At 32.0% G+C, this 26,869-nt stretch overlaps 1 protein-coding gene across 2 annotated transcripts; it reads left to right on the top strand.

Annotated features, from left to right (window-relative positions):
• The first annotated feature begins 369 nt into the window (after window positions 1–369).
• LOC139511789 (salivary peroxidase/catechol oxidase-like) lies at window positions 370–26,594 on the top strand. 2 transcript variants are annotated; one of them, XM_071298849.1, is made up of 18 exons: window positions 370–478; window positions 8,697–8,972; window positions 10,141–10,264; window positions 10,922–11,023; window positions 11,628–11,785; window positions 12,471–12,656; window positions 13,850–13,904; window positions 15,128–15,228; window positions 17,150–17,248; window positions 17,891–18,007; window positions 18,662–18,850; window positions 19,494–19,633; window positions 20,914–21,080; window positions 22,371–22,574; window positions 22,744–22,925; window positions 23,815–23,920; window positions 25,302–25,380; window positions 26,493–26,594. In XM_071298849.1, exons 2-17 carry the CDS (start codon window positions 8,699–8,701, stop codon window positions 25,357–25,359), a joined length of 2,262 nt encoding a protein of 753 aa, XP_071154950.1. In that variant the 5' UTR covers window positions 370–478; window positions 8,697–8,698; the 3' UTR covers window positions 25,360–25,380; window positions 26,493–26,594. The 2 variants fall into 2 exon arrangements, with proteins under 2 accessions (XP_071154950.1, XP_071154951.1); XM_071298850.1 differs by lacking the exon at window positions 370–478 and adding an exon at window positions 7,148–7,285.
• Window positions 26,595–26,869: the final 275 nt, after the last annotated feature.

Below are 26,869 nucleotides of genomic sequence, written 5' to 3'. Positions count from 1 at the left end.
CTGGTTGGCACCGCTAATCTACATACGTGTCTACAAGTAATGCATACGACTTTTTAAATAATTTTGTTTGTTAGTTAAATTTTTTATTTTTATATGTTAGTTGTAGCTTTAGCCTTTAAATTGAAATCTGAGTTGAGAAATTCGGTTTGTTGGTTTTTAAACTTAAATGCTAAGGGTACTATATAGTAGTACTACCGATATGCTTAAAATGTTTGCTATTTTATAAAGTCGTAAAGGCACTTATATATTAATACATCTTTTACCCTTTCTGTGTTCCTTTATTTCACAATTGAACTATTTAATTGACCTTGTAGTGTTGTTGTTTTATACTTATGTAATCAAACAATAAAATTGTGGGTGTGTTTGATTGGGTGATTGGTTACTAAATCACGTCCTTGTACCTGGGTGTGTATGTACTAGCACTGTAGTGTTGTAACACGTGTTTGTGGTGTGGCATTGGTGTTATTGAAGAAGTTGGGTAAGTTTTGTGTTTACATGTTTACTTTCTAACCTGTTATTTCTTCATATTCTTATTTCTTATTCTAGTTTTTTTTGTTTTTTTTTTTTTTTAATTTATTACGGATATTATCCTTTCAATGAAAATGTTTAAATATATATATATTTGTCTTTGCATTTCATAGCTTACTTGGACTGCCATTTATAGAAAATTATCTGAACTTATGTATCCCTACCTAGTTCTGTTGTTTTGGTTTTTTTTTTTTTTTTTTTTTTTTTTTTTCTTTCTTTCTTTCTTTTCAGAGTTTAATTGCAATTTACGCATTGTTTTATACAAATGTCATATGTTTATATGACCCCTTTTGTGGCATGAATAAAATTAATAATGGGTAGGACTGATTGTGCTTTTTCACTAAGCAGACTTTGCATCGAAAAATTTGTAACTCCCTGTGCTATTAACTCTTGGAACATAACATTTCTGTTATCGCTATATGTAGTGCACTCTAGCAGAAAGTGTTTTGCTGTTTCTGGTGCTCTACCGCAATTTTCGCACATTTCAGAATTTTTAACTCCTATTTTGAATAGATGTTTATTTAGTTTAGCATATCCAGTTCTAAGTCTGTACATAATAGTTTCTTTGCGCCTTATCATTTTTGGTAAGGACACCTTAAATGATATTTTTTCCTTGATTTCATACAAGTGTCTACCCTTTTTGTTGGAATCCCAGCTAGTTTGCCACATAGTTTTAAGTATATTTGTACATAAAGTTTTAATATCTTCTTTATATAGTGGGGTATTTGCGTATATAATTTCATAATTCAAAGCATGTTTTGCTTGCATATCAGCTAACTCATTTCCCCAGATACCTACATGGCTAGGAATCCATTCGAGCACGACATTTATACCTGCTTTTAGTAGCGTTGTTATACTATAGTATATATCATAAATAATTAAGTTATTGACCTTTGATAAAGGTCCCTGTATTGCCTGTAAAGCTGATAATGAATCAACGAATATTACAACATTTAATGGTAGGACATCTTGTATCCAATTGAGTGCAAGGAATATTGCCATAAGTTCGCATGTAAATACTGATAAATTGTTATGCAGTCTATACCCTTTTTTTATTTTGAATTCTGGTATTACATAAGCACAGCTACTTTTTCCACTATCTGGTTCTTTGGATCCGTCAGTATATATTTTTATATAATTTTTATAATTAGTATCAATGAGGATATCGCCCTCGCTTTTGATAAGATGTGGGAGGTCCTTTTTTGTTATAATATTGTGTAACTGGGTGCTAACATTGGGTTTAAGTAAGTGCCACGGGGGCTGTGGGCATTCACTCTGTTTATATATAACTTGTGTATCAATATTAAATGTTTGTATAACATCTTGTGCTATGCAATAGAATGGTTTTTGCTTCGTTTTAATACGGTTTTGATAGTATTGATAGTCAAAATCGTTTTGTAAACTAATTTTAGCTGGATGGAGATCATCATAACTCATAATATTTAAATATGCTTTTGTAATTAAAGATTTTCTTCTGTCCTCGTAGGGAGGGTCACCCATTTCGGCCTGTAAACTTGCAAGTGAGGCCCCTTTAATGACACCTGTACAAGTACGCAAGGCCTGCGTTTGTAGACTATCTAGGATCTTTTTTGTCGAGTATGATGCGGTATTATAAATTTGACATCCATAATCTATTTTGGATCTTATTAACGCTACATATATATTTCGTAGTGTGTGACTGTTAGCACCCCATTTGGTCCCAGATATTACCCTCATACAGTTCAACACTTTGGTGCATCTAGTATGTATGTACTGAATGTGTTTATTCCAAGTTAATTTGCCATCAAATATAATCCCTAAAAATTTAACTTCTTTAACTATTTGCAATATATTGTTTCCAAATTTAAATTTGATATCAGGAATATTCTTTTTTCTATTAAATATAATACACACTGTTTTATTGGTGGATAAATTGAATCCCCAAGTGTTACACCATTTATAAATATTATTTAAATCCTGTTGTATTTTTTTCTGTAAAAAAGAAATACATTTTCCCGATAACCAGATAGCTCCGTCATCTGCAAACTGTGACATTTCACAATTTTTAATGCAGTCAGTGAGGTCGTTTACCATAATATTAAAGAGAGTAGGGCTTATGCAGCTACCTTGGGGCGTTCCATTTTGAAGTATATATATTTCTGAGAAAGTGTCATTAATTTTGACTTGTATAGTTCGATTTGTAAGGTAATCACTAACATAAGCAAGCATGTTTCCTTTAATTCCTAGTTTGATCATTTTTTTCAACAAGCCATGTTTCCAGAGCATATCAAATGCTTTCTGGAAGTCAATAAATATACCTATAGTGACTAACTTTTTCAAAAAACTCTTTTGGATGTCATTGTCTAATCTAATACACTGTTCTAATGTGCTTCTGTTTTTTCTAAACCCACTCTGGGTGGGTGCATACAACTTATTTTTTTCTAAATACCATTTTAAGCGATTATTAACTATTTTCTCCATAATTTTATTGAAATTTGAAATTAAGGAGATTGGTCTATATGACAAAGGGTCGGAGTGGGGTTTACCAGGTTTTATATGTGGGATAATAATTGCATGTTTCCATGTTTTGGGTAGTTCCTGTAAAAACCATATTCTATTAAAAAATAATAATATAATACTTAAGGATTTGTTCGACATGTGTTTAAACATGTTGTAACCAATTTTATCTTTTCCTGGTGCACCGTTATTTGTGTCATTAATCGCATCTTTTAGTTCATTTAGTGTGAACTCTTCGTTATAGCAGTCTGAGTTATCTTTATAGAATTGTACTAAATTAGTATCATTTTTTTCTATATCTGCTTTGTGTTTTTTAAATTCTTCGTTATAGTTATTTGTACTGCTTACAGTGCAAAATTTTTGAGCTAATAAATCTGCCTTTCCCTTTGTTGTTTCATATATATTATTATTATCTATTAAGGTTTCTATTTCCTTTTTCTCAGTTACCTTTCCTAACATTCTTTTTATATTGTACCACACTTTTGATAATTTTGTATCAGTATTCATTGAGTCACAGTATGATTCCCAATATTGTTTCTGTGAATCATTTAGTATATTTCTGCACTTTTTTTGTTTCTCTTTATAGTTTTTAAAATCCTGCCCATTACCTGTATGTTGAGCTTTATTTCTGGCTTTATTTCTATCTTTTACTGCTTTAGTGCAATTAGTATTCCACCAGGGTACAGATGGTTTGTTACTTTTGCTATTATTTTTTCTGACTGGAATGAATTCCCCAGCGATATTGGTTATTGTAACAGTTAGTAAAGTACATGTTTCTTGAGTGTTACAAGTCACCATGTCTTCACATAGTATTTGGTCACACTTGCTGGAGAATCCATTCCAGTCAGCTTTAGCGTAGTTCCACTTAAAAACTGATTCATTTTTATAATCCGGTTTTTCATTAAGTGTTAATGAGACCACAAAATGGTCACTACCATAAGTTGAGCTATGATCTACTGCCCATGTGGCTTTGTGGCTAATATTTGGACTAACAAGTGATATATCTATACATGACGTTTCTAAATTTATTGGATTTAGTCTGGTACCTCTTCCATCATTAAGAATGACTATATTGTTATTGACTATGAAATTATATAATTCTCTCCCTTTAGTTTGGATACTGTTACTACCCCATAGAGTATGATGGGCATTAAAGTCTCCACACATAATTATATCATTTTTAACTTGTTTGAATATGTTTTCATATTCTGCTTCTTTAGTATTATTAGCACTGTCATATATATTTATTATAGTAGTTGTTTTGTTATCTATTTTAATATTAATACTACTATTTTCCAGTTTAGATATTATATTTACTTCTGTGTATCTAATATGTTCTCTACAGTAAATTGCTGCACCGGTTCCATAATCCACTTCCATATATACCAAATTTGTCAAAACACACTGAGATCAAAGAAGCCAAGCTGCGAAAATAATTTCCCTTTCATGTCTAACAATTTGTACATCAGTGTTTTTACCCATCCAAGCTGACTATTTTATTTGAGAAAAATTTTATTTTCATTATTAATCCCTCAAAGACAATTCATATAACAATCAGTGATATCAAAGAATTTCAAATTATACCTAATCAGCAATCAAAATTCAATCAACAGTAATTAAAAGTAATTATAAAATAAAGTGTATCAATGTAGCAGCCAACCCGAATTTTATTTAATTAATATTCTGTATTCAGCTTTTAATAGATAAACATAAATTTTAATATAAATATGCATTTCTTTCATTAATGTAACATATACATATCATTAATGAGAATAGGGCGAACGAACTCAGGGCGAACGGAACACCAGGGCGAACAAACTCAGCGCGAACGAACCTAGGGCGAACATGTAATCAGGGCGAACAATCCCGATACCGTATTTTCAAAATGGCTGCGGGGGACGTGACCTGATAATTTATTTTAATATTATGACAGATTAAATTTTCCTGGTTTTGCTACGTTAATATTATAGACAAATATGCTACAAACGGTTTAAAAAGGTTACTCCAAATCAAATAATTGAAATATAATTACCTTTCTGTGTATAAATGTGTGAATTGATTTCCTCTCGATTTTCTACACACTCGCTCTTGCCCTCTTGCGCACTCGTGGTATTCATCCGCAACAACAATTTTTCGACACTTCATTGATATTGAAGAACGTTTGATTAAAATACAAATATTTCTAACGACAAAACATTTTCATATTATAAATTTTGCATTAAGAAAAATTAAAAAAACTGAGTATCCATTGAAAACATGAATATAAAAGAAGCGATACGGAATTTTATTCTGCACTACATAGGTCCGCGGGTCTATAATGTCGGTTATCATTCCAAAACTAATTATATATGCATCTCTTTGATCTTTGCGCGAATTGAAAAGTAGGCGATGGCAATACACCCGAGGCCCCTCAGGGGCCTCTGATGTAAAAAGGCAAAGTGATCAAGAAAACAGAGCACTGAAAGTTAAAGTTTGTGCAAAACGAAAATCGGTCGGATTGCGTTCTGTGATATCATAAATTATGCAAGGAATGGTTTTTGAAAATAAACGTTAAATTCAGATGATTAAATAAGCTAAGTTCAATGATAAACTGAATTAATCTAACGGGTAAATATAAAGTATAAAAAGTATCTTCACTTAATCTTTTGGATACAATAGGAGTACACGTTATTCATTTAATGACAAGTACACATACAGATACCATTTTAATGATAAAGTGAAAGGAAGAAAACTAGATAAACATATTAGTTCTACAATATAAAACATTTAATATTTGACAATTTACTTGTATTTCATATATTTAAGTAACTAAACAGTAAATACGTGAGCATATAAGTTTATGAGGTAGGCACGAAGATGCTACAATGTATCTCATTACATATTTTTTTCAGTTTGTCAATTTTGGTTAGGTCAATTATTCGGTACATATCATAAGTACTCTTGTTCGTATTAAAGTATAGAATGGTATTCAGCCTTATCGCTATTTTGTGCATTTTCCGTTGATCTTTTTTTGTGATATTTTTCATATCATGCTACTCGCTTGAGATGGAAAATTATCACTAGAAACTAAGGAGGCACGTGGCGTTGCTAACGAAATTGACATGAAATGGACAACGTCCTCATAGGAAAAATAGCGATAAACAGATTATCATTGGTCATCTCAACTCGATTGCATTTCTCGCTTTCGCCGTCCCGGCTCAAGCGAGAAAATCAATCTCGTTGAGATGATCAACGATAATCTATAATTGTTCAGGAAAATTAAAATTTTGTAGTTTAATCCAAAGTGGTATATAAATATCTGTTGAATTATGATTCAAGTAACTGCAATGTTTTAGCGGTAGTTCGACGGACATTCGGCGAAGATACTTATGCTTGTCGTGAACATTTCTGTATAACGGTCCATTAGATCGTGAATACTGATCCTTATGAGTATTTTGGTAATGTGTCTCCATGTTTATCTAAAAGTCTTTGTTTTTGTAGATTTTCTTTCTCCCAATGATTTCGCGAGAAGGTTATGTAGAGAAGACATTTGAAATCGACAAAAGTTTAAAGGTCGATTTTGAGCTGATATGATCAATCTTGCATTTCTTACAGATAAATTTGATCAATATCTTATCTGTCACGAATTTTCATTTCTGTTAGATTTTGGAATTTAATTTCAAACTAAGTGAATAAAAAGTATTAAGGACACCGTTTTTAAATTGCAAAGGATTAAGTTTAAAGATTTGATTTTAATTATTTAATTTTCATTCTTCAGTTTTGCAACATATATTTTAATTAAAAAAAATGAACTGTTCAAACTTTCGAGTTTTTGTTGAGAAAAAATTGAACTTGCTATTTTGTTTTCTTATATTTCTACTGTTATTTGTTGATGTATTTTTAATTATTTTACTTTGTAAATATAGAAATAACAATATGTATTGGTAAACTTTTTTTACTCAATATATTTTAAGATGATGCATTCTGGAAAGTTATTTGTTTTAAACTTAAAGAAGAGATAAATGAACGTTTTTGCACGTCTACATGTAATCAAATCTTTATTCGGCGATTGAATTTCAAACCTTGAAGCTTTTTATGCGTGTTCAGAATTGTCTATTAATTTTTTATTTGATCAAGGTTTTTAGTTTAATAAAAGTTTAGATTGAAAATCGTGATATTGCTACGGTTTTGAGTCGGCTTTTGTTTCCCTAGAAGTATAAAACCCACCTTACCTACCCACCCAGGCGACACAGGATTCCTTCTCAGCTCATCATTGGAAGCTGTAAGTTGTTTTTATTTCTTTTTTAAATTTATGTACTAACAAAAACGGGTAATCAAAATAAATGTCAATTTCTTTTTATGGTTTGGCATAATTTTTATAATCAAACCAAAAATTCGGAATTTATTTATCAATTTTATTAATGTATCCTTTTTCCAATTCAAACAGAACAAGTTTATTAAGGTTAATATTCAGTAAGATTTATTTGAAACTTTGATTAATCAAACAGTATAATTAAATTTTCCTTACATGAAAAAAAGTGAATTTTAAAGCATTTAAAATTGCAAAAATAAATAAACTTCAGAAAAATGGAAATCAACGTTTTTCAAATTTAAAGAAAAAAATCCATAGAAACAAGAAAACTAACAAAAAATAACTATAAAAGAAAATAAAACGAATAAAAAAAAAGAAGAAAACAGAAAAAGAGGTAAAGAAAAATTGATAAATGACCCAAGAACATGCATTCAAAAGAAAAGAAAGCAGGGAAAAAGAAAAATACTTGCACTGAATAGTAAAACTAAGCGTACATGCAACAAAGATAAGCAATATTTGTCTAATATAATTCATTTGTTATACGGATGACTGTTTTGTTTAGCGCACATGCAACAAAGATAAGCAATCTCTGTCCCATATAATTGTTTTGTTATGAATGACTGTTTTGTTAACTTGTAACCGACGTTTACTTTGAATTTGCCCAGATCTGGCATGCAATAAAAGAAACATGCATGTCCATGAAATCCGATAGTTAAAGGCATACGTTTAAAAAGATCACGGGCCGAGTTCTCAATACAATGGGAGTAATTTACGATGGTAGTCACATGTGGAGCAGTCTCTGCTTACCCTTCCGGCTCACCTTAGATCACCCAGTTTGTTGTGGAGTTCGTTTTGCTTGAAGTTTTAGCTTTCTGTTTTGTATTTGTGTATAGTTGTGTGTCTGTTATTCTTTTATTACGTCACGGCGTTGTCAGTTTATTTTCGACTATGAGTTTGAATGTCCCTTTTGTATTTTTTCGCCTTTCTTTTATGTATTGCCCTTTGTTAAATTGTTTAAATCCTTTAAATACTAAGGCTTTTCTACCTCAGGAATAGATTATCTTAGCTGTATTTGGCAAAACTTTTAGGAATTTTGGTCCCCAATGCTATTCAACTTCGTACTTTATTTGGCCTTTTTAACATTTTTTTATTCGAGCATCACTGATGAGTCTTTTGTAGACGAAACGCGAATCTGGCATAAATGTGAAATTTCAATCCTGGTATCTATGATGAGTTTATTTAGATAATAACAAAACATAGTTTTTCGAAGAACAATTTAATTTTAGATATGTTCTTAATTACCGAAACTGAGATCCATTGGTTTCTGTTTGACAGTTGAATTAACATATTTCGTTATCCATTTCAATCCATTATTTTGTAGTCATGATGTCATTTCTCCAAGCTGTGCTGGGATTTGCTGTTATATCGGTAATTTGTCAACAGACTTCTGGAAATCTCATAACGTCTAAAGATGAACAGGAACTGACGGAGAAGGAGTTGGAATCATTGTATAAATTGGAAACACTTTTAGATGAGAGGGAAATAATCAACAAAGAGAGGAAGAAAAAAGCTAAGAGCCTGGTATTGTTAGCCTTCGAAGAAGGATTGGAGAAATCTGAAAAAATGGTAGAGAGGCAAACGTATTACAGAAACATTGGTAAATAATGGGAACAAGTCTTGCAAAACTTATTTCTTCCAGGACTTCAAACTACCATTCTATTTTTTTCTCATTCATATCGTATTAATTATTGAGCAGATGAGGCAATATGTATTTCTTTTATTTTCATTTCTTCACTTTCTCTTTTTCAGTCACGTTTGTCTTCAAAATTGTAATGCATGCAGGTGACCTATAGTTATTAACGTCTACGTCGGTGGAGAGATGTCTCATTGCAAGTTAAACCACATCGTATTTTACAATACCAACCGAATAACGCGCTCTATTCGTACATTATGCTATGTAACAATATGTCTGAAAAATATGTTGATGTACTCCCTTCTCGTTTTTCTCTCTCGAAATTTAGATAGTCGGACAATGTCTGATGGTATTTGATTAAAAATCTCTTCCGATTTAGTTTACAGCTGGTTGGTATAATCCCGCAGTTGTGCTTCAATACAATGATGTAGCCTGATCAATATATTTTCCCATAAAAACTGATGCTACTGTCATCTATAATTTAAGGTGTAAGATTTTGATCCATATTATATTATTGGACGAACTGTGATTTAAAGACGAATGTCTGCATAATCAATTAAAACGCTATACTTAATCATTTTTTTTTTTTTTTTTTTTTAGATCAAATTGATATGGGATCATACAGGTATTAGATATCTAATACTCGTCAGTGATTTTGCAAATACAGATTTTGTTTTGAACAAGTTTTAAGCGAGATAACCTTTACCCTCGAATTCTTATTAAAAAGAGTCATCTTCGTTCTTCGAATACGAATATAATCAATACCTGTGTTCTGATTACATTAAAGAACAGTAATTGGGCTTATCTCACCAATTTCATTGTTTAACACAGCGAACAGCGTTGCAGGTACGGTATTGCAACATTCCAGTTGGTCATTTGTGGTTTGATGACGGTTTTCTCTCTAATAATCTTGCTTTAAGAACGAGGTTCTACTCCATTGCTGATAATCTAAATGAAAATTATTTGAAAAGCATTTTTGTTGCGAACACCTTGTGCTTTTTGTGCGTTGTTACTTTGATTTCTGTGTGAAACTTCTTTTATTAACATTATGCTGTACCTATAAATGTTCCATGCTAGCGGATTATAAGATTATGGTTCTTTTTAAGCATATTCACATGTTGATTATATATAGGTATGGGCAGAAGAAATAAAATAAAACGGAAAAATAACAGACTTTTCAAGATCAGCAAGATGTCCATTGAAAAGCAGGAAGAGGGTTTTATATTACTTAGTGCTAAAAAAGCTCTGGTTAAATTGTAAGTAGCTTGTAGTTAAATGAAGGTTTAAAGGGAGCAATCCAATAACCAGTAAAAAGGCGGTAGACAAACATTCAAAAAACACTTTGCGCCTGGCTTTCAAAATTGTAATCCTAGTAGTAGGATGAGTTAGTTATTTACAGCAAACAAACTAGCGCCGCATTACTCCCTAAAAGCTAGCAGAAGCACCCGTCGTGTTACAAGTTGTTCATGGCAACATCAATCAATTTGCTGATAGCAAAAGGACGAATATGTGACTACGACAATTGGATATAACCGTGGTCATCTCTGTCACATATATTCTTTAAGGGTTTACTCAATGAAGACTAAAGTATATATTTTTTTAAAGCATGCTAAAATAAATATAATGTATATCAATCATGTCAATGGCCTTTATCAACTGTCTAAAAAAAAAGCATTAATTAGGAAGGTTGCGAATAGGGGAAAAGGGAAATTACAAATGCGATCTAAATGGTTTTGTTTTAAGTTGCTGTAGTAAAATTTTGGAATAGTGTTAAATTACATCCCAGCAGTTTTTTTTTCACTATTCCTTTGTATAAATGTGGATTTTACATGAAATGTTATTTCTTCAAATTAATTTCTGTATTTTTCTTAATGATGTATATTTTCTGTCGAACTCATGGAATTAATTTTCAGAACTGGAAAGACATTGAAAGAGCTGTCAGGTGATCCAGATTACCAAGAGGCTTGGGATGATATTTTAGCTGGTTCTTCAATTGATTCAAGTAGAAGAAAAAGGTTGTTGGTGTACTTTATTAGCTTCTTTTCCATGGCAAATAATTATAAAATGTTAATGAGTGCCTGTCATAAACAAAGCACAGAGAGATATAAGTTAGATTTTAAATAGTAAAAATTACAACAGTTTTGTTTGAATGATGCTACAATGTTGATCAATTTCTTTTTTTCTTGTAATTGCAACATTCATCTGTCTATTGTAGTACCCGAAAATGTTGTGAGATACAAATAAACAACTAACGAAATGTAATGCCATATGCTATTCCACCACATTTTTAATGAATTGTTTATTCCGTAACGTGATTACTATTTGGTTTTTACATGTGTTGAATGAATGCAGACTAAATGTTAGAAGAAAGAAATATTTTCATTGCAAGGAATTATGTCAAAAAAATAAAAATGGTGGCAATAATGTTCAAGGAATATTGAACATAGCGAAATCACTAAACGAAAATTTGATAGCAAATATCACTATATTACCGAATATCTGTATCAATGTGCATAGAAACTTTGCCTGCAATAGTAAAAACGTTCCGTAAAAGGTTATGATAGAGATGTGTTGCCTTCCCTTTTTATTTTCTTAATTTAAATTTGAATACCTTTTCAGAAGTACAAAACGCGCAACAACAAACGACTGTCAAAAACTAAGCAGTGTAAATGAATACAGAACTATTGATGGCACGTGTAATAACCTAGACAAACCTAATTGGGGTGCAGCATTCACTACACAACCTAGATTTATAGATGAGGTGTACAGCGATGGCAGTGAGTGCATGTACTAATATAGGTTATACTAACTGGTATCATATGAGGAACTTTCTGTTTTGAATTTTCCTCGGTGTTCAGTATTTTTGTGATTTTACTTTTTCATAAGCAAATGGTTAAATTAAAAGCTCAAACACATCAAACGAATGGATAACAACTGTCATATTCGTGAATTGGTACAGGCAATGGTGTATGAACCTGGTTTTATAGCTAGCGAAACCTCTTAATTGTATTACAGTCGAGAACCATTGATTAAGCTAAATGTAGAGAAGGATCTTCTTACCCATCTACATCTAAAGCACATGAGATTACCGCTGTTGGGTTCGTGCTGAACAGTCTTAAGTTGACGATGTGTTTTTGTGTTTTTCCATCGGAAGGTTCCAACTGCAATAGAAATCATAAGTCAAATAAAAACTGTCCAAGCCAGGACTAAAATAGTTTGCATGATTTTTTTTTAAATTTATGAAATGTAAAAACGGACTAGACGTAAAGTTTGTAAAACAAGATGACAATTATATTTTTATTTTTGTCGTAGACACTAAATTATTTAAAGTAAATGTGATGGCATCCTACGAAATGTAAAATGAGATTTTCCATATTCTTGCATTATTATCACATTGATTTCCTACAATTTAAATGGTAATTTCAGTGTCTATTTTTTCTATCTTATATTTGTATACTGTAGTAAATACACCCCGGATAAGTGCGGATGGAACACCAACCCTTACAAGTCCGAGAACAATCAGCAATAGTGTGTTCATAATAAACAATGGGAGGAAAGTATCAAAACCCGAGGGATTTAACAGTTTGATGAGTCTTAACTGGGGACAATTCCTGGACCATGATATTGTTCTCACACCTACATTCGCCGGTAAATGTATATCATATTTATTTAAATCTATATACATGAATGTATGAGGTAACAAAGGTAAAAAAACAATTAATGTTGTACGAAATTCTGACAGTTGATCTGAATTTTTTAAATAAAAGTTTTACATTAAATAAAATATTTTAACTTGTAGTAAAACGAAACGGGACACAGTTCTAACATGCATGAGATTACATTGAATAAAACTACGGAAGGAATCTAAGGGGCTTTAAACACCATAGAACCCTAATTCTCTAACTAGTACAGAAAACGTAGTATTGTTGATAATGAACTAAAAACAACTTCTTCTGCAAAAATGCGATAACCAAAAACCGAATGTCAATTTAAATTAAAAAAAGGAAAGTAAAACAAAACATATCAAAACCAAGCGCTCGACTTTATCAACCAACGAAACGACTTGAACTGTCATAATCTGATCTGGTTCTGGAATTTCCTAAGAAAATGGTGGGGTAAACTTGGTTTTTAGATCTAGCTGTAAACAAACAGATTCATATTTAATGTAACGTCTCTGCTATAAACCTTCGATAATCCTCTTGTATACAATATAAAAAAAGAAGATGTGGTATGATTCCCAATGAGACAACTCATCACAAGAGACCAACATGACACAGAAATTAGTTTATGTGAACTGTAGTAGTTTAATATCAGTAATTGAATCATGAAATAGCATATACTCTCGACTATCTCTTACAAGAAAACACGCAATGAACAGTATTCAGATGTTTAAATTTGATGTTTCCCTGTTATTGATATAACAAACACAGGTATCAGGATTGAAATTTTGTATTTGCGTCAGACGCGCGTTTCTATTACTAAAGATTCAATAGTGACGCTCGAATTAAGGTGGTACCAAACACTTTAACTAAAATTAATTTGGCTCGTTTAATTTTCTTAAAATTTTGACAAAGTATTTACTTTGACCCTTTTACAAAAATATAAAAAATTCAAAAAAATTTGAACCAACTGTGTTATCAGAAAAAAAATTACACTGGTTATTATAGCAGTTTGACAAACACTTATTTTGATCATTGAGAAGCTTAATATTCCCTTAACAACACATTGTAATTAAAACGTTTAGCTGATTTTACATAGTTATCTCCCTGTAGTGTTAGGTACCACCTTAAAATGATAGTATTTAGATGTAATGAATTCTAAGTTTCCCGATATTGTTATAGAAGAGCACGGAGAAGATATACAGTGTTGTAAAGAAGATGCTATACCAATAGCAAGGTAAAAAATATTCGTAAAAGTAAGGTATATACTGCAAAGTTAGACTGTTGAATTTGCTTTACATGGTACTTATTTTTTACAGTTCGTAGCCTTTGTAAATTTATTGAATCATTTAGATCTTAAAACATTTAGAATACAAAGAGAAATATACAAAATACTAAACCAAACACGCAAAATATGTCTCAGATCATGATACGCTGTAATGTAATACAATTAAGGTGGTATGGGTGTCTTCCTCCATCTTGGATTGTTAAAAACAGAGAACCAAAGGTCCAAATTTTTTATCAAGTTAGCAAAATTTGATGCAGGAATGCAGATATTTAATGTGAATTTTTATTTAAAAGAACCAATTTATAAGAATATAACTTATAAATATTGATATATTTGCAAATGATGATTATTTTTGGTTGCTTTTAAAAATAAATTAAATTGGCATTTTAATGGGAGGTAACTCTAAAACAGTGCATTTTCTGAAGGATTCTACATGGAATTTTCCTATTTTGTATTTTAGCCGGAAAAAACGTACGGTGACCCTATCTTTTCTTTTGATATTCTCAAAGCATTGTCTGAAAGCTATCTTTTCCTTAAGTATTTAACAATTCTATCATTTTGTTTAGTTTCTAATCACAAAATTGTGTTTTTTCCTGTATAATCCATACAAAATTTGTCATTTTGTCACGCCCTGTAACTTGAGAAAATGCGCGGTGACCTATCATTTTTATAACAATTTTCAACATATATCAATAGATACTTAATTTTGGCAAAGTATGAACAAATTCTATCATTTTTATTTTAGACTCCCATACCACCTAAAATCAACAATGCACAATTTTTATGGTATTTCATTGAGATTTTCATTGTTACGCAAAATGTTGATTATTCGTGGAAGTTCATTCTAGCGGATATTCTTCGCCATTATTTCAAATTTAAAATTGTTTATACAAAAAATCAAATATATTCAAACATGCTACATTTTTTTATCAACCGAGAGAGCAAACACATGTAAATTGTGCATACATTGTCTTTCAGATCACTCATGAATACTTGTGTTTAATAAACTCATCATAGATACCAGGATTGAAATTTTATATTTACGTCATTCTCATGTATTTTATACTTTAAATTATATACATGTTGTGCACGGTGTAATTTTTATCTATCAGAATTATGAATTAAAGAAAATTCCTATAAACAATAGTTACTAAAAGTATTTATTGTAATAGGGATGAATGCTTGGGTATAGAGATGACACCAGATGAAGATTTGGATATCAGTTGTATGGAATTTGTTAGGTCTGCTCCAGCACCGGACACTCAATTAAATGGTAAGACTTATTATTAAACTATTTTTAGCTCACCTGGCCCAAAGGGCCAAGTGAGCTTTTCTCATCACTTGGCGTCCGTCGTCCGTCGTCCGTCGTTAGCTTTTACAAAAATCTTCTCCTCTAAAACTACTTGGCCAAATTTAACCAAACTTGGCCGAAATCATCATTGGGGTATCTAGTTTAAAAAATGTGTCCGGTGACCCGGTCAACCAACCAAGATGGCCACCAGGGCTAAAATAGAACATAGGGGTAAAATGCTGTTTTTGGCTTTTAACTCAAAAACCAAAGCATTTACAGCAAATCTGACGGAGTTAAATCGTTCATCAGGTCAAGATCTATCTACCCTGAAATTTTCAGATGAATCGGACAACCCGTTTTTGGGTTACTGGCCCTGAATTGGTAATTTTATGGAAATTTTACTGTTTTTGGTTATTATCTTGAATATTATTATAGATAGAGATAAACTGTAAACAGCAAAAATGTTCAGCAAAGTAAGATTTACAAATAAGTCGACATGACCGAAATGGTCAGTTGACCCCTTTAGGAGTAATTGCCCTTTATAGTCAATTTTAACCATTTTTCTTAAATCTTAGTAATCTTTTACAAAAATCTTCTCCTCTGAAACTACGGGGCCAAATTAATCCAAACTTGTCCACAATCATCATTGGTGTATCTAGTTTGAAAAATGTGTCCGATGACCAAGCCATTTAACCAAGATGGCCGTCACAGCTAAAAATAGAACATAGGGGTAAAATGCAGTTTTTGGCTTATAACTCAAAAACCAAAGCATTTAGAACAAATCTGAAGAGGGTAAAATTGTTTATTAGGTCAAGATCTATCTGGCCGTAAATTTTCAGATGAATCGGACAACCCGTTGTTGGGTTGCTGCCCCTAAATTGGTAATTTTAAGGAAATTTTTCTGTTTTTGGTTATTATCTTGAATACTATTATAGATAGAGATAACCTGTAAAAAGCAATAATGTTCAGCAAAGTAAGATTTACAAATAAGTCAACATGACAGAAATGGTCAATTGACCCCCTAAGGAGTTAATGTACTTTTCATTGGGCCAAGTTCATTATAGATAGAGATAATTGTAAGCAGCAAGAATGTTCAGTAAAGTAAGATGTACAAACACATCACCATCACCAAAACACAATTTTGTCATGAATCCATCTGTTTCTTTTGTTTAATATGCACATATACCAAGGTGAGCGACACAGGCTCTTTAGAGCCTCTAGTTTAGTTTAGTTTTAACTCAACATTTGCTAAAATACATAATTCAAAATGTATTATCCTTTATATAATTCACATATTAACAGTTCACTGGAAAAGAGTCACCTTACCCGCACACATATTCTAACTACTAGCGGACCTAGATTGCTTTCTCGTCTTAATGTCAAAGGTCCTTAGTATGACCAGGTGAGGTTTGCGGCGAACGACTACCCGCACTCTACGCGAACACGCTTCAATGATGGTAATAGTATACGGGAAACATTAGTCTTTTCAATGTTTGAATAATAAATAAAAGGATTATTAAAGGAATGACTGTAATATTTTTTTCAGTCTATGAAGAAATAACATAAAAAAATTGGTGGACACTGAATAACGCGCTACTACGCGCGTTATTCAACAGTGTGCACAACATTTTTTATGTTATTTCGAATAGAAAGAAAAAATATTACAGTCATTTCTTATAATTTAATTCTAAATTCCATTTTAAACCGTAGAAAACCATGAAAAAACGTTGATGACGTTACAGTCACATGACTAAATTATGTCTATGGGCTGATAACAAAATAACGTCAGAAGACGCGTTACGTCCAAAATTAAACTATTCTTAATTAATAGGAATGTTTATGTTTATTATTCATTCACTTCACGTATCAACAGTAAACATATATTATTGTTTTACGATTGAAGCTGGAAATCAAGTAACTAATGCTATAACATCCTTTATTGATGGGAGTATGGTCTATGGAAGCTCAGAAGATGAAGAGAGACAACTTAGGGGAATAGATGGTAAGCTCTATGCCTAACTATACCATTTTGAGAATAATGGATGATCCATGTTATAATTTAAAGCTCCATGGAACAACTTCAATCGGATCAGGGGCGGATCCAGCCATTTTAAAAAGAGGGTTCCAAACCCAGGACAAAAGTAGGGGGAAGAGTTCAAACTACATTTTCCCATTCAAATGCAATGATTATCCAAATAAAGGGGGTTTCCAACCCCGGACCCCCCACTTGATCCGCCACTGCGGTTAAGTATTTAAAGTACGTTTAAATTAATTGAGAACTTTCAACACAAGAGACAATAAATGTAATGCTAATTTGCGTTAAAAAGACACAACATGTGCCTCGCCTAAGCTGATTTTCTCCGATCAAATTTTGTATTAACTCCACTTTTCTATGAAATATAGGGATGCATTCTTTTGCAATTAGCGTAACCTTTCCAGTTAATTTTAAGATACATGCTTTCATTCAGAGTAGTGTTATAATCATTTTTCGATTAACAAGTACAATAGATTTTGCGTTTTAACTCCTCACAGTAACTTATTTCTGAAAGCTTCTATATATTATGTGTTTTCCCAGTTTTGAATAAATTCTGTTTTAATGTAACTCAAATAGTTTTATCTCAATAAATAGAATATATTTTTGTAGGAAAAATGGCGGTAAAATCTGTGTCAGGTGGAGACTTGTTACCAGAGGATACGTCTGGTGAAGCTTTCTGTACACTTACCGGACGTGACCCCGTGAATGACTATTGTCAAAATGCTGGTATTGTTATAAATTTCATCGAAGAGCTGTCATGTCCTCGTTTAATCTATTTTATATATATTGAAATGTTTACCACCATTAAAGAATACATGCATTAATTTTAACATTTACATGAGCAAATACCATAGATGTCATGGCTACGAGAGTTTTAGCGGTTTCTTGTAGAGATCATATTGCTGCTTTTTTTCTCTCGAACCAAGTACGCTTCCACGAGAATCTATAAACACTAGCCTGGAACATATGTTAAAACACTATTACCAGCGTATCCCGTTATTGATGATAAAGCAATATGGCCAGTAAAAAGTGCCAACCGTCCAAAACTAAACGCAAATGAGCTATTTGCGGACAGATTATATAAAAAAAAAAGGTTTCTGCATCTACAAATTCCTCGAGTCTGGTCTCCAAGGTTTCTATCAAGACTGATTATAAGAAGTGAACACGTTATTTAAATAGGTGTGTTCATATATGTATAATTAAAGAAATATGGGGTTCACGTGAATGAAACAGTAATCCAAAGAGAGAAAAAATCAAAAGACCTCTAGAGGTCAACACCATTAACGTATCTATACTTGTATATTTACAACAATTATACAATAAGTGTCTATACAACTGTTATCTTATATCATCATATTTTATGTAATTGCGTTTGTATAGGTGATATAAGAGTGAACGTCCAGCCTGGATTGGGACATCTTCATTTGCTTTTTGTTAGAGAACATAACCGCATCGTTGATGAGCTGAAAAATGTCCAACCCTCTTGGACAGGGGATCAGCTATACAACGAAGCCAGAAAGATTGTTGGTGCTATTATACAACATATAACCTTTAATGAATATTTAGAAAGTATGTTTAACATAGAAAAGATTAAACGGAAATTATGAATATTTTGCAAGTACATATATGTTTAACATAGAAAACATTATACGGAAATTATGAATATTTTGCAAGTACATATATGTTTCAAATAGAAAAGAATGAAGGGAAATAACTCTTTACAATGTTTGTGCGTTCGAAGTGCTTTTCCAACGCCAGAAACGATCAAATCAAAGGATTTGAAAGTGGGGAATGCATAACAACTAGAAACTTTCACTCTCATACTGGCAATATTTTTTTAATTCAACGACTCATTATTAATACAACATAATCTCAAAAGCCTCTGTTGTATACATGTCGTGTATTAGAAGGAAAGAAAAGCGAATAAGAAAACGTGTTTCTAAAATATGAGATTTTCAAAAAAAAGCTCGTTTTACAGTAAATAAAAATGATTCGTCCAATTGAGGCCTACATATTCCTAAATATATATATCATTCTACAAACATATTCATCACACTATATCAATTTCTATTTTAACAAAATTTCTATTTAAATGCTGAGTGATCGCTTTAATTACCAGTTGGAAGAATCCACTCAATGTCCGAGCATTAAATGAACATTGCTGGTCAAATTGTAATATTGAGCAGGACAAATTTCTCTTTTTTGTTTTTAGATCTGTTTAGTGACGAAATTCTCGATAAGTATGGCTTACGTCTATTATCTGAAGGATACTCAAGAGACTACAACAAGAATATCAATCCTGGAACGAGAGTTGGGGTGGCAACAGCGGCGCTACGCTTCGGTCATACACAGGTTAAATGTCATTTTTTCAACAATTTATATAGAGTATGACGAGATGGGTTTAAAATGTTAACATTTTTTACAGATTCGGCATTTACAAATCCACCATATTCATATATTTCGTATATGTTCTTTCACTAAATAATTCAAAATTTAATTACTATGTGAAACTCATCTACTAGTATCCCATCGAACTAGAGATAAAGGATACTCACAGATACAGTTAAGTCGGCCTCATATCTTGACTTCCATTTAGAAATTGACAATGAGGATCGGTTGAAAACAAAACTTTACGACAAAGAGATAATTTCAGCTTTCCAATTGTGAACTTTCCATTTCTTAGAAGCAACATTCCAGCAGCACCTGCATACGGGGTATATATATTCCAATTGATACGATATTACCGTGCTTGCATTTTCTATCATGATTTTCTTGATAGAGGTTTCTGCTCAAAAGGAAGCTGTTAAACCAATAGTTCCAAATGGTGAAGTTGAAATCATCCATTCGTAAATTTTACGGATGCCATCACGAGTTGGTTGACCGTTATAGAATAACCGTTTCACAAATGATATCGGATATGCTCCTTACGTCGCAACTACAATCCCCTTCCCTTTCATGAATGTGACCTACCGAATTAGACTATTACCTGATTTGTAATTACATAAGCAACATGACGGGTGTCACATGTGGAGCAGGATCTGCTTACCCTTCTGGAGCACAAGAGATCACCCCTAGTTTTTGGTGGGGTTCGTGTTGTTTACTCTTTAGTTTTCTATGTTGTGTCATGTGTACTATTGTTTGTCTGTTTGTTTTTTCCATTTTTAGCCATGGCGTTGTCAGTTTTTTTTTTTTTATGAGTTTGACTGTCTCTCTGGTATTGTTCGTCCCTCTTTCATGGGATTTTAAAACATTTTCTATATTCTTGTTCGTATCTAGATAACTATAATTGAAAAAGTGCTCGCCGCGATATCATACTAGCCTTGCTGTGCTGATGCGGCGTAATGCAAACACCAATCATTCAATAGTTTTTAATTAATACAGACATATAAATATTTTATATTGGTTCAAATGATTTCTGTAATTAAGGCGAATTCGTGGATGAAATCTGGCAATTGTATTTCCGCAGATGTAACATTGGCGCAAAGGAACAATAAATTGACGCAACATGATAACTCTCACAAATTCCTTTGAATTTCAACCGGTTCTTTCTCAAATCCAACATACTACTTACGTATCTCTGTATTTTTTTAAGACTTCTATGATTCCTATATACAATTATCAATTATTGTTAGATTCCACATGAAATGGCATACTTGTCCAATGACTACAATACCACGTCATCTGTGACAGAAATGCAGTCCACTCTAAAAAATCCACACTTACTGGTAAATAAAGCAGGATCTAGGATATTAGATTTGGTTAGATATATGACAACCCTTCCAACAAGAGCCTCAGACAGGTAAATTATCATATTGTGATGATTGTTTCTTTGTTTTCAATGAAAAGATAAAAACAAATAGCAATTAGTTTGTTCCTTATTTTGAACCTAGGTACATGTATTGGTATAGGAGTGCCTTGACCGAAGCTCTTGATCTTTAAAAATCAAGTATAATCATTATACATTATTTCATCAATAGGGAACAATTAAAAGATAAATGTATAAAAATAAAAAATGTGGTTTGATAGCCAATGAGACAACTCTTCACTAGAGACCAAATTACACAGAAATTAACAAATATAGGTTACCTTACTGCCTTCAAAAATGAGCAAAGCCTTTACCGAATAGTCATATATAAAAAGCCCAAACATGACAAATGTAAAGCTATTCAAACGAAAAAATTAACGGCCTAATTTATGGACAAAAAATGAAAGAAAAACAAATATGTGAGAACTGTTTGATATGGAAATAATAGAGTGTGATGTGATTGCCAATTAAAACAACTATCAAAAATTTGAAGAGACCAAATTATAATAGAAAAAAGTGCCATAAAAAAAGCCTCAACAAGACAAAATATAAAATTGCATTCAGAGCACAAACCCAATGACGAAATAGTTGACAATTAAGGCAAATTAACAGACATCAAACAACAATAATCAATGACGTCGTTTTAAGTTTTATTGCAATGTCTGTGACCGCGATATACTTATGATTTTAAACCATCTTTTTCTTTAAACAAGCATGTACCTAATTTATGAATATGGCAGTTTTTTTTAACCGTTTCGTTTTTGATATAAACGTTTTTTTTTCAGTGGACTTACCCCTTTTAAATTTTGTTTATATACTAGATATTAAGAATGAAGGGAGAGTTATTTCTTTATGTATGAATATATAAATATATATAACATGTCCATGCCATGAAGGGAGAGTTATTTCTCTATGTATGAATATATAAATATATATAACATGTCCATGCCTTATATATCATGTATAGTAGTACGCCGCAAGATTAAAACTGACGAGGAAAGGTAACACACGGCCACCGAAAGCTTTATTATTGTGAACCCCAGGTGGTCTTGTGTTCTAGCTGAACGGCTACAGTGCAGGCGATTTGGTGTCACGATATCTCAGTAGCATGGGTTCTTATCCCGGCGAGGGAAGAACAAAACATTTCCGAAAGCAAATTTACAGATCTAACATTGTTGGGTTGGTGTTTAGACGAGTTGTAAATATACATATATAGCATAACACTATCATGTTTACTAGACAAATTCAACGTCAAGGATCAAATCACTTGAACTTTCTTTCCAGGGAATTCGAAGGTGCCATTAGAAATCATTTATTTAATGGTCGTTTGGATTTGACAAGTTTAAACATACAACGAGGACGTGATAATGGATTACCATCGTATACAGCATGGCGGGAGTTCTGTGATCTTTCTGTTCCTTCGTCAGATGATGATTGGGACTCACTGCCAGACTTACTGAACAGAGGGAAATTGCGCCAGCTGTACAAGTAGGTATATGTTAAAGAAAAAAAAGAAATTTGATGACTCATAAGTACGTGACAAATGAAAATGATATTTTACAAAAAATAAATTACTTTAAATTATAACTAGCAGCACTAAAAAAATATACATAATTCGTTTTCCATGATGATATTTTATTATTCATTGAATTTATAGGAGTGTTCATGATATTGACCTCTATGTTGGAGGCATATTAGAAAGACGAATGAAAACTTCTGCTGGAGACCAATCTTACTTGGGTCCAACATTTGCTTGTATTCTTGGCACACAATTTCAGCAACTGAAGCTCGGCGATAGATTTTGGTACGAGCGACCATATCCAGAGGGATTTAGAGAAGGTTTGTATTGAAGTTCAAGTTCAAGTTATTGTTAAAGTTATATTTCAACTACACCTTGCTGATTGCAATTTTACTAAAATCGATACACTTTTCCAAAATTTTCTGTTATGTTGCATTTGAATCTTGATAAACCCATCAAAGTAGTTAAACAATAAACAATTCAAATAAATCAGTTTGGACAGATTTTACTACGACATGCTTATTACCTTCAAGGAACATCTGATGTTTTATTGAGTTTTCAGTGGTGTCCTCATTGTCAAAAGCTTTAGTTTTGGCTGTTTCCTGTAAGTATGTTGTTCTGTTCGACTCTATTGTTGCTTTACTCTGTTTATTTTATGTGGCATGTTGCATATTACTGTGGAAAATCAATTAAATCATCTACTATTTCACGTTTAAATGTGATAGTCCATGCTATCAGTTTACCTTTATTTATCTTAATGTGTAATATGCAAGTCACCTATTTCAGGTATTAACCAGCGATCACAAAAAAACTACCAACTACGGTAAAATTGATCGTAATTTATACAGAAATGTTCATGACTGACGAGTATTTTCTAGTAAAATAATTCTGAAATGAGTTGCAAATTTGCCTACGATCAACAAAACAGGTCTTTATGCAAGATATCAATGAACAAGAGTAAATTAAAATGTGGTCCTAAGAATCATTCCGTCAGAATCATAAGTTCATAAAAATAAAGTGAAAAAGAAATTATTTTAAATTGTCATCTCTTATTCTTTTTGTGTCTAGGATTCATTATTAAATAAGCGGTAAGAATTATAAATTTATAATTTAAGTCTAAAATAATAGCCATGTTCATGTTGTTTAATCAATATCGTTTTATTCTATTTTTTAAAGATGCCCCTGACTTTCAATAATGATATGTTGTAGATCAACTTCAAGAGATAAGGAAAGTAACGTTGGCGACTGTACTTTGTGCAAACACAGACGGACTGACCGAACTACAAACACTCGCGCTTAGAAGACCAGGCAGGAGGTAAGACTATTCTTGTAATAGACGTGAGGCGAAAGCTTCCAAAGAGATAACCAAGCCCATAAGTCAGAAACGAACTGTCATAGGAAAAAACGAAAAACGACCAAAAGACTGGGCAACACAAACCTCAATAAAAACGGGAGTGATCTCAGGTACTCCGGCTAAAAAATTGTAGGCAATATGCAATTAGATTCATGAGTTTCTTTTAACATATATTCTTATATTTGATATATTTTTTTTAGTGATGATGAATACAAAATTGTTGGCATGACACGGGTTATGTTCTTCTCATATATGTTATGATGGTATGATACTAAACCCCTAACGGGAAGGATTGTGCCTGATGTTCATATGATGAAATCATAATCTTTAGTCAGTTTAATTGAAGTCTGGAGCTGGTATGTCAGTTAACTGCTAGTAGTCTGTTGTTATTTATGTATTATTGTCATTTTGTTTATTTTCTTTGGTTACATCTTCTGACATCAGACTCGGACTTCTCTTGAACTGAATTTTAATGTGCGTATTGTTATGCATTTACTTTTCTACATTGGTTAGAGGTATAGGGGGAGGGTTGAGATCTCACAAACATGTTTAACCCCGCCGCATTTTTGCGCCTGTCCCAAGTCAGGAGCCTCTGGCCTTTGTTAGTCTTGTATTATTTTAATTTTAGTTTCTTGTGTACAATTTGGAAATTAATATGGCGTTCATTATCACTGGACTAGTATATATTTGTTTAGGGGCCAGCTGAAAGACGCCTCCGGGTGCGGGAATTTCTCGCTACATTGAAGACCTGTTGGTGACCCTCTGCTGTTGTTTTTTATTTGGTCGGGTTGTTGTCTCTTTGACACACTCCCCATTTCCATTCTCAATTTTATTAAAATTAAAAGAATATAGATAATACGTCAATGTCAACTCCAAACACACAAGAAAATAAATCGACCTTGTAAAGTTCAACCTATTGTCTTCGACAATAGACAAAGTGCTATACAGTTTTTCATTTCCTATCAAAAGTCTGAGGTTTTCTCAGGGCACTCCAGCTTCTTCCACCAATAAAAACTGACCTCCACGAAATAGCAAAAAAGCGGTGCTTAAAAGTGGCGTTAAAGCAACAAAAAAAATTCAAATCAAATCAAAATACAGTTTTTCAAAGTGACTATAAATCGTCCGTGTCTGATAAGCTGTTAAAATCTTAACAGAAACCGCCAACCATCTGCTTAGCGGACAAATGTATCATTCAGGTAAAATCAAGATCAGATCTTAAGATTTCTCTAGGGACTACATATTTATCAAAATGTTATTACTAAAATATCAATTTGATTAACATATCCCACAACGATGTTAGTGTTTGTTTCCAGTTTATGCTTACGTATTGCATTTGTTTTAGGAGAAACTGTAATGACGAACGATTTATTCCAAAGATTGATTTTAATAAATGGAAATAAATATTGGTGAGACACTATGAAGTAAGTAATTGGCGAGAAGGTTATTAACAGACCATCATCAATAAAAAAATAAAATAATCGTATGTATAACAAATTATTAAGCTTTCAAAGAAGCCAGTCTAAGTACAAAATACTGTGACGCAAGTTATAATTGGTCACTCTTCATTTTCAACAATTATTGACATAAAAATTCAATGACCTAAGGTTTGAATAATATCAAGTCGTTGCTTGAAAACGTTTTTTATTTTGATTTAATCTATGTAACTTCACAGATGAGGTCAAAAAACTTATAATTAGAAACAAATGTTTTGTCTGAATTGATCGAGGATGTGACATTTTAAAATCCAAACACGAAATTAAATAGAAAAAAAAAATATTATATTTTCAGTGTCCACAGTAATTTCGATTCAAATATTTAAGATATAATTAAATGTTGTTTTAAATCATTACTTCACTTACAGTCAAAGAAAATGGCTATTTTATCTATCTTGCGTACAACATTTTATTTCTGGTATCTATGATGAGTTTTTACACAACCACTGGGTCGATGCCACTAATATTGGAGGTCTTCTTCCCCATGGTTTCACCAGCCCAGAAGCCAGAACTTCTGTGTTGACGACTTATTGTTGATATGTTCATAATCATTACATTGAAATATAACTGTTTGCATAACTTTTTCAAAATACTAAGGCTACTACAATAATCAGAAATAGGTTACATTACCTGTATTTGGCAAATCCTTGAGGAATTTTGTGTCCTCAATATTTATACTCTTCAACTTCGTACCTAATTACCTTTGATAACTATTGACCTGTTAAATTGCTTTGATTCGGGGTCTCTGATTTTGATCCTAGTTTCTATGTTGAGTACATTTACACACGACATTATGATATTAGCTTCATAATGTGTCATTATATAGCAACGTTATTACATTAAGTTTCTTTATATTTACTAGCTACATTTTCAAAGTTCCATTGAAGTGTGGTTATGTTTCACAGTGACATTGTCGAAGTTGCATTATATTTGATGGCGATAATTTCGAAGTTTCATCAAGTTTGATGACGAAAAATTATATAAAAAACACACTGTATTGTGGAATTGATGAGTTATCTTCTTATTGTTCTTTATTTTAGGTTAAAACTGACCAAGACAGGACTGCCTCAAACAAATTATGAAAAAGATATATCTGTTATATTTATAGTTTCTCCTTTTAATAAACACATATTTTTCTTGTTGATGTATGCTTAATTCATTCAATCAATTATAAATTGTCCGAAGTTTTTATTGGTTCCATTTATTGAACATATTGCCTCGGAATTGTTCCCAGGTTTTTAGAATCTATAAAGAGATGTATATGACTTTGTGTTTCTGTGTTGTTCGATAGTTTGCCACATACATTCTTTCATTCAAGAAATACGGTTTTAAAAAAAGCCATAAAAAAGTCGACCCAATGAAAAATTGTACATAATGACCCTTTTTGTATTTAAAAGTCAAAAGAGATCGGCATCTT

This window comes from Mytilus edulis, chromosome 2, assembly GCF_963676685.1.
Source record: "Mytilus edulis chromosome 2, xbMytEdul2.2, whole genome shotgun sequence".
In the NCBI taxonomy this organism is placed as follows: Eukaryota; Metazoa; Mollusca; class Bivalvia; order Mytilida; family Mytilidae; genus Mytilus; species Mytilus edulis.
This window is presented reverse-complemented; position numbering and strand designations above follow the sequence as displayed.

Bases quoted from the DNA above. Each gene is read 5' to 3' on its own strand.
- LOC139511789 (XM_071298849.1), top strand. From the start codon at position 8,699: ATGATGTCATTTCTCCAAGCTGTGCTGGGATTTGCTGTTATATCGGTA. The intron at 8,973-10,140 runs GTAAATAATGGG...GATTATATATAG, and splicing joins AACGTATTACAGAAACATTG to GTATGGGCAGAAGAAATAAA. The intron at 19,634-20,913 runs GTTAAATGTCAT...AATTATTGTTAG, and splicing joins TACGCTTCGGTCATACACAG to ATTCCACATGAAATGGCATA.